At 37.4% G+C, this 13,765-nt stretch overlaps 1 protein-coding gene across 1 annotated transcript in view; it reads left to right on the top strand.

Moving 5' to 3' along the window:
* Nucleotides 1-13,765, top strand: part of CWF19L2 (CWF19 like cell cycle control factor 2) — a 92,929-nt gene that overhangs the window by 28,674 nt on the left and 50,490 nt on the right. Inside the window, exons 9-10 of the mRNA XM_075546544.1 lie at nucleotides 1,930-2,026; nucleotides 2,874-2,963. Of these exons, the coding sequence (XP_075402659.1) occupies nucleotides 1,930-2,026; nucleotides 2,874-2,963 (187 nt within the window). The remainder of the gene's footprint in view (nucleotides 1-1,929; nucleotides 2,027-2,873; nucleotides 2,964-13,765) is intronic.

The raw sequence follows: 13,765 nt of genomic DNA, 5'->3' as shown, positions 1-13,765 counted from the left end.
TGTGGAGACCCACACCAGTGCTGAGATGCTTTCACCACTACCGGATTCAGAAGACTTGCCACCCACTGGCCTGTGATCTTCCTGCATTCAGTGTTATCTCATGGCTGCGTGAGTCTGAAGAGGAATTTATAGACTGGTATTGGACATATGGGCTAATATCAGATTTATGGACTTGATCTGGACTGGGCAGGCATGTTTCTCAATATACAGTTACTCTTATATAACGTTATTATCCACATAGGAATGTCTATGAATTTGTTTCTCTAGTCAATACAGACTAACATATTCTCTATCTCATTAGTGGTCTGTTGTTAGTCTTTGAACACCGTACACAAATTTGTTGACATTTTCATCCATTTGGGAAGATGATAGATGTTCAGAATGAGGTTGGTCATCAGTCAACATTTCACCTATTTTCAAACTAGAAAACCACTCGTACACTTGATTTTTTTCCCATAGCACTGTCCTTCTAAGCTGTGTTCAGCATCACAAGAGTCTCTGGCATTTTTTTCCAAGCAGGAAACAAAATTTCACAGTCGCATGCTATTGTCTTCTGTCAGCCATCACAAAAAACATGGTTGGAGTAAAACTGCTTTTATGAAAAAATTCACTGTGACTGGCAAGAGAGAACCTTTCCAGATGATGCCGCTGAGTGCACTAACTCAGAGGCGTTGCTTGAGGCCTGCCCAGCAGGACAAATGCCTACGAAAGCTCTGCCCAGCAGAGCTTTTTCTGTTTGTTTGTTTTTTGATAATAGTAAAACACACAGCAAAGTAGTTCTCCCCTTATACCTGCTGGTGAAATTACAGATTAGTATGATCTCTAAACAAAGTAATTCTATAACTACACTCTGAGTTATAAAAGTGACCATATCCTTTGATTCAATATTAACCACCTGTCAAAATTTAAACCAAGGAAAAGACCAGAAATTTATATTAAAATATTTGCCTAAAGATATTGAGTGCAGCTTTAAGGTAGATAAAAAGAAAACGAGCTCAATATTGACTAATAAGGAAATAATTAGGCCAGTCATATTACACTTGAGCAGAATAAAAACCACCATTGTGACTTTTTAGAAATAATAGGAATTTTAATGACTTCAAAAATACTTATGAGATATGCAAAAGCAGAAAATCAAATTGCATATAATATAAACTATATAAAAATAATTAGGAAAAGAAATGAAGAATTACACAAATGCTAAGGTTGCATTTAAACTTTCCAAAAGTTTTTTATATGGAACATATTTTCTATTAGGGAAAAGTTAAAAACTTCAGTATCAGGATTTAAGAATTTGCTGACTCAATATCTTATCTCTACTTTCTAGATAAAATTTCCTAACAAAAGTTAGTGAATAATCAGAGACCTAAATGTAAAACACAAAATTCAGAATCATCACTGAGAAAGTTGAGACGCACCTAAGAGCCCTGTCTGACAAATTCTGGATTGACTTTGCAGCAAGATCTTTGTTTCAATTATTTGAATGCAGTTCAGAATATCATACCCTGATGACAGTTTTCTACATTATCAATAATTATTGAGAAGAGTTTCTTCAGATGTCTGTCCTGATTTAAGGTTAAAAACCCTCTCTTTGTTTCCTTTTAAGAAGGACTGCATTAGTAGTTAGTAGTCCAACACTTCCCTCCCTCTGCCACCAAGGCTTCTCCGTATGTAACAAAATAGTTACCTAGCTTATTGATTGATTTATTGCATCTCACCGGGGCTTTGGTCAGATGATTTGTTAATATACCATAGGTCACCCCATGATATTGTGACAAAGAAGCTTTTACTAGTGATTTATGATGAACATAGAATTTAATTTTCAAATATTTGATGATTTATTGATATTAAGGTTAATATATTTGAGCTTTGCCATTGCGTATGTTGTACCTCTATTTCATATGCTCTTAATTTATTCTGTTCAAACAGAAGCAATCCAGAGACTGAGACCATCCACATCCTAAATGTTGATGAGAAGAACAAGTTGGGAGCCAAGATTATCAAGGCCGAGATGATGGGAAATACGGTAAGGCTCTTAGATGTTGCTCTTTTGGAGACTAGTGGTTATTATTTAATATCCTATGAATACTTTTGGAAGTAACATAGTTGCTGCTTTTTGGTTCCTTAAAGAAATTCTCGAAACAGTACTGTCTCTCCACATTTAAATAATTTTATACCTTTTGTCAGATTTGAGGAACCGAAGATCTTAGGGAATTACTTTTTCTTGTTTTACTTTGCTATTTACTTTTATTCTTACACATCTAATTTATCGAGCACATCTGAGGGAAATAAACATTTCCCTTTTTATTTCTTATCAAGAACACTTAGGATTTTCTTCAGTTTTCATACTTGGGGAGCTAAGAGCAGAGCTGCCTGAAAGAACGGTTCATTCATTGACACATTTTCCAGCAGCGTTTTGTGCTTGCAATGGTATGAAAAGGTTCATACAGGCCAATTCAGTTCATCTTAAAATCGTGATGTGATTTAAGACTTGTTTTACCTCACAATTTAATAAAAATAGACGTGATTTAATATAAGCAGCTGTATTTAGCTTTTAATTTAGTAAGTAGGTAAGTGAAGGCCTGTCACACTCCCTCAACAATATGAGGGGCTTGGAAAAGTTTATGGAAAAATTCCTGGAGTTTGCCATGAACCTTTTAAGCTCATATATCCATCTGTTGTCCTTGTAACTATTGACCTTCCAAAATGAGGAAAGGCCACAGATACTTGAGAAGTTTAAACCGAGATAAATGTGAGTTAATTCTGTAATGATGTTCATACTAATGTTTTTGCTACACATATATTCTATGATGAAGAATTTTTAAAAAATGTATGTGCACACATACCTACTTTGCTTGTTTTTGTTTTTGAAGGAATTGGCTAATCAACTTAAAGCTCAGCTTGAAAAAGCAAATAAATTAAAAGAAACTGCAGCAAAAATGTCATCCAAATCTGGGGAAAAGGTATGTAGTAGAAGTTTGTTTGCTGGTCCTTTGAGCATAAACCTACTTTGTGTCGTAATGTTTGATGTGAGCGATAACCGTGCCTATATGTGCTTGTTTGTTTGCATGTTGGTGCAGTTCATTTCAAACACAGCTTCGTACATCTCAACAGTGTGTTATAGTGGCAAAGAAGTCTAAGCCTGCCCCCAAGGAGACCTGGGTTTAGTGTGGACTCTAGTCCTTAATTAAGTGTTGGACCTTGTGCAAGTCAATTAACTTTCTTGTCTTTAAATTCTTGCCCTATAGAAATGAAACATTGAGTTCGATATCTGTTTCATGATTCACTTATCCATCCATTTGTGAAAACAACAGACAAAACATCTGCCTGAAGGGAACTTTCATTTAAGCGGGGAGAAAGCTACCGTAAACATAAATGAATATTATAGCAAATTATTGTGGGCTTGATTTTCCACGCATAGCCACCCCTGGGTCAGAGTAGCGCTGCCCCATAAGGTTTTCTAGGGTATAATCTTTATGCGAGTGAACTGCCAAGTTTTTCTCCCGTCGAAGCTGCTGGGTGGATTTGAACCAGTGACCTATTGGTTGGCAACTGACTGTCTAACCTTTGTGCCACCAGGGCTCCGTATAGCATGTTACCAGTAAAAGTAAGCCCATCGCCATTCAGTCGATGCTGACTCAGAGTGACCCTGAAGGACAGAGGAGAACTGACCTTTAGGGTTTCCAAGGCTATAAATCTTTATGGAGGCCGACTACCACATCTTTCTCCAGCAGAGTGGCTGGTGGGTTTACATGGCTGACTTATGATTAGTGACCAGCCCCCACGGCTGCTTTTATAGCACAGTAGGTCAGAAATCCTGTGGCAATAATGAAAGCACTGCGGACCTTAATTCCAGGTTACTTGGTCACTTTACATTTTAAATGGGGTAGATTGGTTAATCCTCATTAAGAAAGTGACATTGATGCAGAAACTTTAAAGGAGTGATTCTCTATCTGAAAGCATCATTCTGTAGCTCTAGAAAGTCTAGTTCTAGGCTTAGTGAACAGTGAATTAAAAGATATAAAGTATTTCTGATGTGAAGAGACCAGTTTTGCTGGAGTTGAATGAGCGAGCGAGCGAGACAGAGATAGAGAGAACCCAGACCTTGTTAAACAAGGAAATGGGCTTTTATCCTGAGTGAGATGAGAAGCTATTAAAGTGTTTGAACAGAGACCACCGTTAATAACTACCAAGTTGATATGCTCGGTGTCAATATTTTCTTCATATATTCTGAAAAGAGAGCTCTTGTGGATCGCAGTCCGGTGCTTTCCAGACAGCACCACCAGGCCTCCTTACAGTGTTGAGAAGTTAGATCATTTAACTCTTAACCTCTTTCAGCGCTTCCTCTCAATCCATTGTGCATCCTACCTTTGGGCGGTTAATTAAGAGGGACAAACCCAACTCACTGCCATTGAGTCCATTCTAACTCATTGACTTCTTTTTTTTTCTTAATCGTTTTACTAGGGGTTCATACAACTCTTATCACAGTCCATACATACATTAATTGTGTAAAGCACATTTGTACATTCATTGCCCTCATCATTCTCAAAACATTTGCTCTCCACTTAAACCCCTAGCATCAGGTCCTCATTTTTTCCTCTCCCTCCCTGAAACTCCCTCCCTCATGAACCTTTGATAATTTATAAATTATTTTGTCATTTCTTTCCCTGTCCGACGTCTCCCTTCACCCACTTTTCTGTTGTCCGTCCCCCAGGAGGTGGTCACATGTAGATCCTTGTAATCAGTTCCCCCTTTCCAACCCACCCTCCCTCTACGTTCCCAGTATTACCACTCACACCATTGTCCTGAAGGGATCATCTGCCTTGGATTCCCTGTGTTTCCAGTTCCTGTCTGTACCAGTGTACATCTTCTAGTCTAAGACGCCAGACTTGTGAGGGAGAATTTGGATCATGATAGTGGGGGGGTGGGGGAGAAGGGAATAATTTAGGAAGTAGAGGAAAGTTGTATTTTTCATCGTTGCTACATTGCACCCTGACTGGCTTGTCTCCTCCCTGAGACCCCTCTGCCAGGGGATCTCCAGTGGCCTACAAATGGGCTTTGGGTTTCCACTCTGCACTCCCCCCACCATTCACTATAGTAAAATTTTTTGTTCTGATGATGCCTGATACTTTTGACACTTCGTGATCACACAGGCTGGTGTGCTTCTTTCATGTGGGCTTTGTTGCTTCTGAGCTAGATGGTCGTTTGTTTACCTTCAAGCCTTCTGGGGTCTTAGATGCTATATCTGTTGATAGACAGGCACCATCTGCTTTCTTCGTCACAATTGCTTATGCACTCATTTGTCTTCAGTGGTCATATCAGGGAGGTGAGTATTCAATGATATCTTTTGTTCTTTGATGCCTGATAACTGATCCCTTCGGCACCTCGTGATCACACAGGCTGGTGTGCTTCTTCCATGTGGGCTTTGTTGCTTTTGAGCTAGATGGCCGCTTGTTTACCTTCAAGCCTTTAAGACCCCAAATGCTATATCTTTTGATAGCTGGACACCATCAGCTTTGTTCACATTTGCTTATTTACCCACTTTGTCTTCAGCAGTTGTGTCGGGAAGGTGAGCATCATAGAATGCCAATTTAATAGAAGAAAGTATTCTTGCATTGAGAGAGTACTTGAGTGGAGGCCCAATGTCCACCTGCTACCTGAATACTAAACCTATAAATATATGCATATAGATCTATTTCCCCATCCTCATATATAAATGTATTTGCATATGTACATGCCTTTATCTAGACCTCTATAAATGCCTTTTACCTCACAGCTCTTTCCTCTATTTTTTTTACCTTCCTCCTGTCTCACTATCATGCTCACCCTCCACTCAGCTCTCAGAAATTCCTCTTGGACACTCTGCACTTGATCAGACCCCACCAGGCCTTCTCACCATCATTCTCATATCTCTTGTTGTTCCCTCATCCCTGAATGTGTAGTTTCCCTGTTCCATCCTCCCCATGTCCTGTCCCTCCCCGCACCTCCCCATCTCCAGGTCCCATTGTTTTCTCCTTGGGATTGTTTGTCCTGCCTATTGTAAGTAGCTAGACGTAGGATTTCTGAGACACTGCATTTTGGAGAACAGTCAGCCTCATCTTTCTCCTGCGGAGTGGCATGTGGGTTTGAACTGCTACCCTTTTGGTTAGCTACAGAGATAACCACTGTATGTACCATGGAGCTCTTTATATGAGACATAGTGAATTGGTAGCATTTGTAGTATATGAGACTTATATTCTCTCAAAGGTTTGAAGTTACCTGTATGGCTTCAAAAAAATTCATGGAAAAATACCATTGTCCTCTAATTCTACTTGTCTAAGAATTTTTAAAATATGTTCTCTTTCAATGTTTTTTCTTAGTGTGGAGTATGGGAAGTTATGCTATATGTTTATATTGTATGTTTATAAACTTAAGGGAAAACATTTTGATCAAAACAAATCAACACTAAAATAAACTATTCTTTTATATGTTTACGAAACTAACTTTAAATGTATTTTATAATGCATAAGAAGTTATTGAAAGTAGCTGTAAGAAGTCAAATTTAATGTGATTTAGTTTTCAATTTTGGAATAAATGCAGATGTCAAAATAGATGCTGACTTGATTGATTTTAGACAGATGCTAATAAAGATTTACTTGTGAGAGAAAGTAAAATTTAGGTGAATGAAGTGCACCAGCTAAAAGAAAAATACTCTCAAGTTACAGTGAGTCATAAAGAAAATTTATAGTACTCATTTTGTTTCTGTCGATTCAGAAATCATCTATATGATTCTTTGAATTGAATATAAAAATTAAGTGTAAAATATGGCTTGGTTTAAAAATCTTTTCCAACTGTGCATTATAGGACACATTTTATAAGGAGTTATTACTTCAAGAAAATTACTTAGGTTTTGGTTTTCCCCCTTTTAACTTTATTGTGGCAGAATATATAGAAGGAAATATTTGTCATTTAAACTGTTTTTAAGTACACAGTTCAGTGACATAAGTTTTACTCACCATATTGTACAACTACCAGCACTGTGCATTTTCTAAAATTTTCACCACTCTAAAAAGAAACTCATTACTTCTTCCTCTTTCCTGCTTTCCTCAGCCCCTGCCAAGCATTAATAAATTTTTATCTTTATGCATTGACTTATTCCAGATTTTTCTCATGAATTATATCTTACAATACTTGACCGCTTGTGTCTGACTAATTTCATTAAGCATGCAATTTTCAAAGTTTATCATTGGTTGTAGTATGCATTATGACTTCATTTCCCTACTTGAATGTATTCCATTGTGTGCATATACCAGAATTTGATGAAAACTTCGGTGGTTTCTGCATTTTCGCTATCATAAACAATGCTACTGGGTGCATTGCTATGCAGCTATCTATTTGAATTCCTCCTTCCAATTATTTGGGAATATTCTGAGGAGTAGAATTGTTGTATGTCTTATGTTTAACCTTTTGAGCAATTACCACACTGCACTGCAGTTTCTGCCATTTTATATTTCCACCAGCATTAGTGGGAGGTTCCACTTTCTCCACATTTTTGCAACACTTAGTTTCTGGAAATAGCTTTTCTGGTGGGGGAAGTGGTATCTCATTGTGATTTTGATTTTCATATTTTAATGGCTAATGAGGTGCGAATCTTTTCATGTGTGTATTGGCCTTTTAGGAGTCCTGGTGGCTTACTGATTACCTGTTGGGCTGCTAACTACATAGTCAGTAGTTCAAAGCCACCAGCCACTCCACAGGAGGAAAATGAGGCTTTCTATTCCCATAAAGAGTTACATAGTCTCAGAAATCCACAGGGCCAGTTCTATCCAGTTCTGTAGAGTTGCCATGAATCAGAATCAACTCAGTGGCAGTGAATTTTGAGTTTTTATTGGCTATTTATATATCTTCTTCGGAAAAAAGTGTATGAAATAGTTCACATGTTATCTCTTCCTTTGAACAATTAAATCTAATACTACTGATGTCTTCATGACATCTAGTTCCTCTTAGCTTTTGAGCAATTAGTACAAGCTAAAGATCCCTGTAGCAAGGTAGGTTAAACATTGGACTGCTAGCTTCACTGTCTATGGTTTAAACCTACTTGCCTCACTATAGGAGCAGACGAAGCAGTCTGTTTGTACAGAGATTTATAGTCTCAGATCCTCTGAGGCAGTTCTACCATGGTCCTAAGAGTTGCTATGAGTCAGAATCAACTTGATGGCAATGAACTCTGAGTTTTTATTGGTCACTTACATCTTCTTTGGAATAATGCCCTTTACTCATAGATAATTGGGTTATTTGTCTTTTTAGTTTGGAGCTATAGGGATTGTTCTTTATATGTTCTTGATTTGAAATCCTTATCTGATGGTGTGCTTACCCAACATTTTTCCTGTTCTATAGTTTGTGTTTTCCCTTGCTTGATAGTCCTTTGCTATTAAAAAGCTTGTAATGTAAGTCCAATTTATCTATTTTTTTTGTTCCCCATTTTATGTCTTTTTAAAGAATCCATTATAAAACCTTTGCACTTTACTGAAAATGAGTTAGCCAAAGCTATATAGGTTTATTTCTGATCTTCCCAGTTCTGTGCCACTTACCTTTCTGTCTGTCTTGATGCCAACACCATAATATCGTAACTACTAATATTATTTAATTGTTATGATTTTAATTGATAAGCATAGTACACTGTTCCTGGTATTGTTACTACTAATTCCAGAAACTATTTTGAGAGTCTACTTTATGCCAGGACTTGTTTTAAACACCTTATATATAAGAAATCACTTAATGTTTATTAAATTTTTATTATGTAGACATTCTCATCCCTTTTTTGAACTAATTAAGTGCAGGGTGAGATGTTTCAATGAAGTTTTCATTTTCATCATAGATAACTTTCAGATTGCGGTATTTTCATTGTAGAAACATGGAAAATGCAAAAAGGAAAGAAAAATCCCCCAAAGCCCCATTGATTAAAAACTAAATCCACGGCTGGCTTATTCCAAAACTAAATCACTGCCATTCAGTTGATTCCAACTTACAGCCTGTGCACACCAGAATTTCTGAGTCTGTCAGTCTGTCTGCAAGCAGAGCGTCTCATCCTTCTCTTGGGGTCTCACTGGAGTGTTTGAACTGCGACTTTTGGTTAGCAGCTCAGTGCTTTGACCACTGCTCCTTCGGGAATACTTCAAGTCCTACTACCCAGCAATAATCCTAGTAAATGTTTGAAATATTTCTTGCCAAATGCTTGTCTGTGCTTTTTCTTTCTTTTAAAAAATTGTAATCATTTTACTGGGGCCTCTTACAGCTCTTATAACAATCTGTACATCCACTGTATCAAGCACATTTGTACATATGTTGCCATCATCCTCTTCAAAACATTTTCTATCTACTTGAGCCCTTGGTATCAGAACCTCATTTTTTCCCTCCCTCCCCCACCTTCCCACCCTCATGAACTCTTGATAAATTATAAATAATTATTACACATTATTATTACATCTTACACTGTCTGCTGTCTCCCTTCACCCACGTTTATGTTGTTCATCCCCGGGGGGGAGGGGTGTTATATGCTGATAATTGTGATTGATTCCCCTTCTACCCCGACCTTCCCCCTATCCTTATGGTATTGCTACTCCCATTAGTGTTCCTGTGCGGTTTATCTGTCCTGGATTGCGTGTGTCGAGAGCTCTGTTTTTTTTCTTTTCTCATGACATCTTTAATAGTCTTGCTCACTTAACATTATAGAAATAAATCATTTACCTTCTTTATTTTTGATATTTTCATTAAGTCGCTGTCTATGTGTAAATATGTATAATTACATAACTGTAATAATATTTCAAATTATTTTGCTACGATATTGCTATATCAGCAATATTTCCCCTTGTTGCCCAGTATTTATCATTTAAAGAGCTTGTAATCAATCAGCATGTACATTGTCCCAATTCAATTTCTAGAATGTGTTTAAGAAGTTAGTAGTGATATATTTTTTCCTGCACGTTTGCCGTCAGTGTATTCTTATTTTTCTTTCTCTTGGTAGTTTTCAAGACTTTCTCCATTCTCTTTAGATGACTTCTGTATTCGTATTAAGGACTGCATCCCATCTTATTGAAAGATTAGAATTGATAAGTTTTATAGTATTATCTGTTTGCCCTGAAAGCTGATCTTTCTGCATTTGTCATCTGGACATGGGAAAGGGGTTCCCATCTCTTTTAAAGCTATACTTTTTTACCTGTGCTCTTGATCTAATTTTCTTTCCTCTGGAACTAGTTCCTACCAGCTGTCACTGCTGTTTTATGAAATCTTCAATGTGTTTCTCTTAGCACCTAGTCCATGAGTTTCGCATATGCCTGTGTCTTGTGTCATTAAAACACACACATGCACACACGTGCATGCATGCTGTCTTATACACACAGGCACACAACATCACCTTCAAAAGAATCCCCTAACAGTTTTCTTTTCTCCAAACAGCTTTATCATCCTCCTTTGGCAAACTCACAGGTAGGAGTAGTTGAGGCAGAGGGAGCAGCAGGGTAAGGTGAAGGACTAAGCGTTGCTCTCAGTGACTGCAGAGTGAGCTCTGCGTGAGGGAGAAGGAAGGAGACATTGGATAGATACTGCAAGCATCAGAGTTCCCTTCTAATCCTGACTGTCTTTTCTAGTTTCCTCTCCAGTTAACATTTCTGTGTGAAAATCCCAATTCTATCTGTGGATGTGCACTGAGCTCTAAACTGATATATCTGGTTGCTGGCTATTTGAATGGGCATACATGACTTCAGAGAGGAACATGGATGGCACAGTGGTTAAACATGACTGCTTAACCGAAAAAGGCAGCTCTTTAAATCCATCAGTTCCTCCAGAGAAGAAAGCTGTGGCAGTCTATGTCCACGGAAATGTATAGCCTTAGAAACCCTATGGCTTAATTCTACTCTGCTTACAGGGCTGCTCTGACTTGGAATGGACAGACTGACAATGGGAAGGTGTAACTTTAGAATGTCTAAATAACTTCTTCCCATTTATCCACCGCCTGTCTCCATTCAATTATGTACGCTTTTTCTCTCAATTATATTGCCATCCTTCTGCTTTCCTTGTTAAAAACCATAGAGAAATTCATAACTTCTCGCAGTCCATTTAAGTGGGCACGAAGTATTGTTACGTTTACCTTTATCTTTGTCCAGTATCTGTCTCATTCTTTTTATTTCTGAAATTACTGTCCTTGCATAAAGCCTCATCTTCTCTTATGTTACGTTACAGTAAATCATCCTAAGCAATCATCCTGCCAGTATTTAGTTATGAAAAAGTCCTGTATATTGCTACCAAAATTCCCTGAATTAAATTGTGATACACTTGGGAAAACCATAGAATGGAGTGTTAGAAAAACAGGTTAAGTGTCAGAACTGAGGAAGGGCCTGGGATTTATCAATACGGTGCAGAGGGCAAGGTTGAATCCAAACAAACTTCTGAGTGGATCTGCTGGGCCAGTTGAGCCAGCGAGGTGAGCTCAGCATGTTGCAGGGACTGTCTGATGGGATCCCAAGGGAGTAATCTTGAAAGATTGTCTTGAAGGACACAGGCAGACGTTCTAAGAAAGTTGGAAAGTGCAGTGAAGAGAAAAGGCTAGGAAAGCTTTGCTAGTTGTGTTTTCCTACCGTGCGCATTATTAGAGGGTAGACTGAGCTGTTGTAGTTGGAAGCTTTACCCCATTCACCCAACAGCCCTGATCTTGCTTCCTCAGACATCTTTTTGTCCTCCCAAACTTAGAGAATATTGAAGAAGAACCTAACTTGAGTCTCTTGAGAATGCCAAAGTTGCCACTTTGACGTAATGTAAATAGAAGAATGCAGAATTATTTGGGGTAGGATTATAGAGATGAAAACAGTACCTTCAGAGCTGAATTTCAATGGGAGATGTACCAAGAAATGATAGCTTCCCATTTTAGTGTTTTAATTTAGTAAAGGGTTCTATTATTTTATAGTAATAGTTTTTTACTTACTCTTGTATACTGTTAAATACCAATTTGTTTTTTTCATATTTTTAAAGAAAATCAATTTTTATATTAGTGTGCAAAATTGTCAATTAAGAATTTTAAAACTCTTACATCTTCTGCCCTGTCCTCTTGTCTTTAGCCAAATGTGGAAACGAGCCTGATTAAAAAACATAAAGTTATGTTCTCATAACTAGCTTTGTATGTATGGTTTATAAACATTTCTTTAACAGGTAAATATTTCATCAAATAATCTACTTTTGAAATTGTGAAATGAACTGTAAGCTTACTCTTAAATCTTGTCTCATATTTTATGAATCTTTTATATGAATCAGTGATTTTTCAAACTTGTACATTCTATCAGCAGCCTTTGAGCGAGAGGTTAGGCAAGTCATTATTACATCAATTTGATAAGAAATGAAATCAGAGCTAAAAGATTAAATGTGTGCTTTCATTATCATTCTAGAGCATGCTTTAGAGAAATTCCGGGATTCACAGGATGACTTGAATAACTTAAAAGATATGGTTCTGAAATGTATTTCAGTTCTTGTCTGTGTTATCTCTTTGCATCTGAATCTCCGTATTGCAAAGGAGTTTGCACAAGGGTCTGCACAGCATGAAGAGTTTGGAAAAACATTGAGCTAGGATATCTTCTGAGTTCTGTCGTGCCACAACTCAAGATCTGTTTCTCATAAAAAGATACATTTCTCCTACTTGATAAACTACATTCAAAACAATAAGGAGCTAAAGTTTGCTGGGACTGAACTTTACACACAGGCAGAGAAGTGGAGATTTCAGTTCCTCTGAATGATGGAAAATTTTAAAATCCCTACTTCAACGGCCAGGTTCATTGAAAAGGTTTGACAGTGCTTTGGGCTGTAGCTCCTGAGACTGTTTAGGATGGGAGGCACAGGAGAACTGGACTCAGCCCTGCAGTTATTATTTGGATTATGTGAAGTATTTTCAGAATCACTTCAGAATCAGACCCTCAGTACTGTCACTATAAGAATTGCTTTATGACCCTTAATCCTGTTGGACTTATTAGAGACAGTGTCCAAACTATCAATTAGTGAAGGATAAGAGTAGACAAGGGAACGAACAAACACCACTTAAGATAATCAGCCTATACACTACTGTAAGGAGTCACGGTGCTTTGAAACCAGCCAGCAACTCTGCAGAAGAATGGCTAGGGATCCATTCCTGTGAAGATGACCTGACTGGGACAGTTCTAGTGTGTCACCTGAGTTAGAATCAACTCAGTTTCACACAACAGCAACATATACCACGTACATATGAGGAACTAAAGAATGTTTGTAGAAAGGTTCCATTGTTATTTAATCACATTTTTCCACCAACTTTTTGAAGTTGCCTCATAAGAAAGCATGTTTTCCATGGATAATAAAAAAACATAGCATAGGGGCATAAACTCATTGCCAGTATATTGAAACTGACACAGCATTTTAAAAATGACTGAAATTAAGTATGCTTAATACTCATTGATGAGAATGGAATAATACTCATATGAATAATAAGGTATTATCAAATAAAACCAATCAGAAGTGAATCAATAGATAAATACGAAGAAGAAAGGATACTTTGGAAATTGTAGATTTGAAAATTACACTTAAAAGATGGGATTAACCCCTAAGACGATTCAGTCAGATAATGAACTAGTTAAATGAAAGGAAAAGTAATTAGAGCTAATATTTATCAGACTTTTATTTTATGCTTGGAATTGTTCTAAATGCTTCGCATGTATTCATTTGATCCTGAAGGTATTTTACAAATGAGGAAATTAAGGTACTGTGGTTAAATAAT

Source organism: Tenrec ecaudatus, chromosome 4 (assembly GCF_050624435.1).
Source record: "Tenrec ecaudatus isolate mTenEca1 chromosome 4, mTenEca1.hap1, whole genome shotgun sequence".
Lineage (NCBI taxonomy): Eukaryota > Metazoa > Chordata > Mammalia > Afrosoricida > Tenrecidae > Tenrec > Tenrec ecaudatus.
This window is presented reverse-complemented; position numbering and strand designations above follow the sequence as displayed.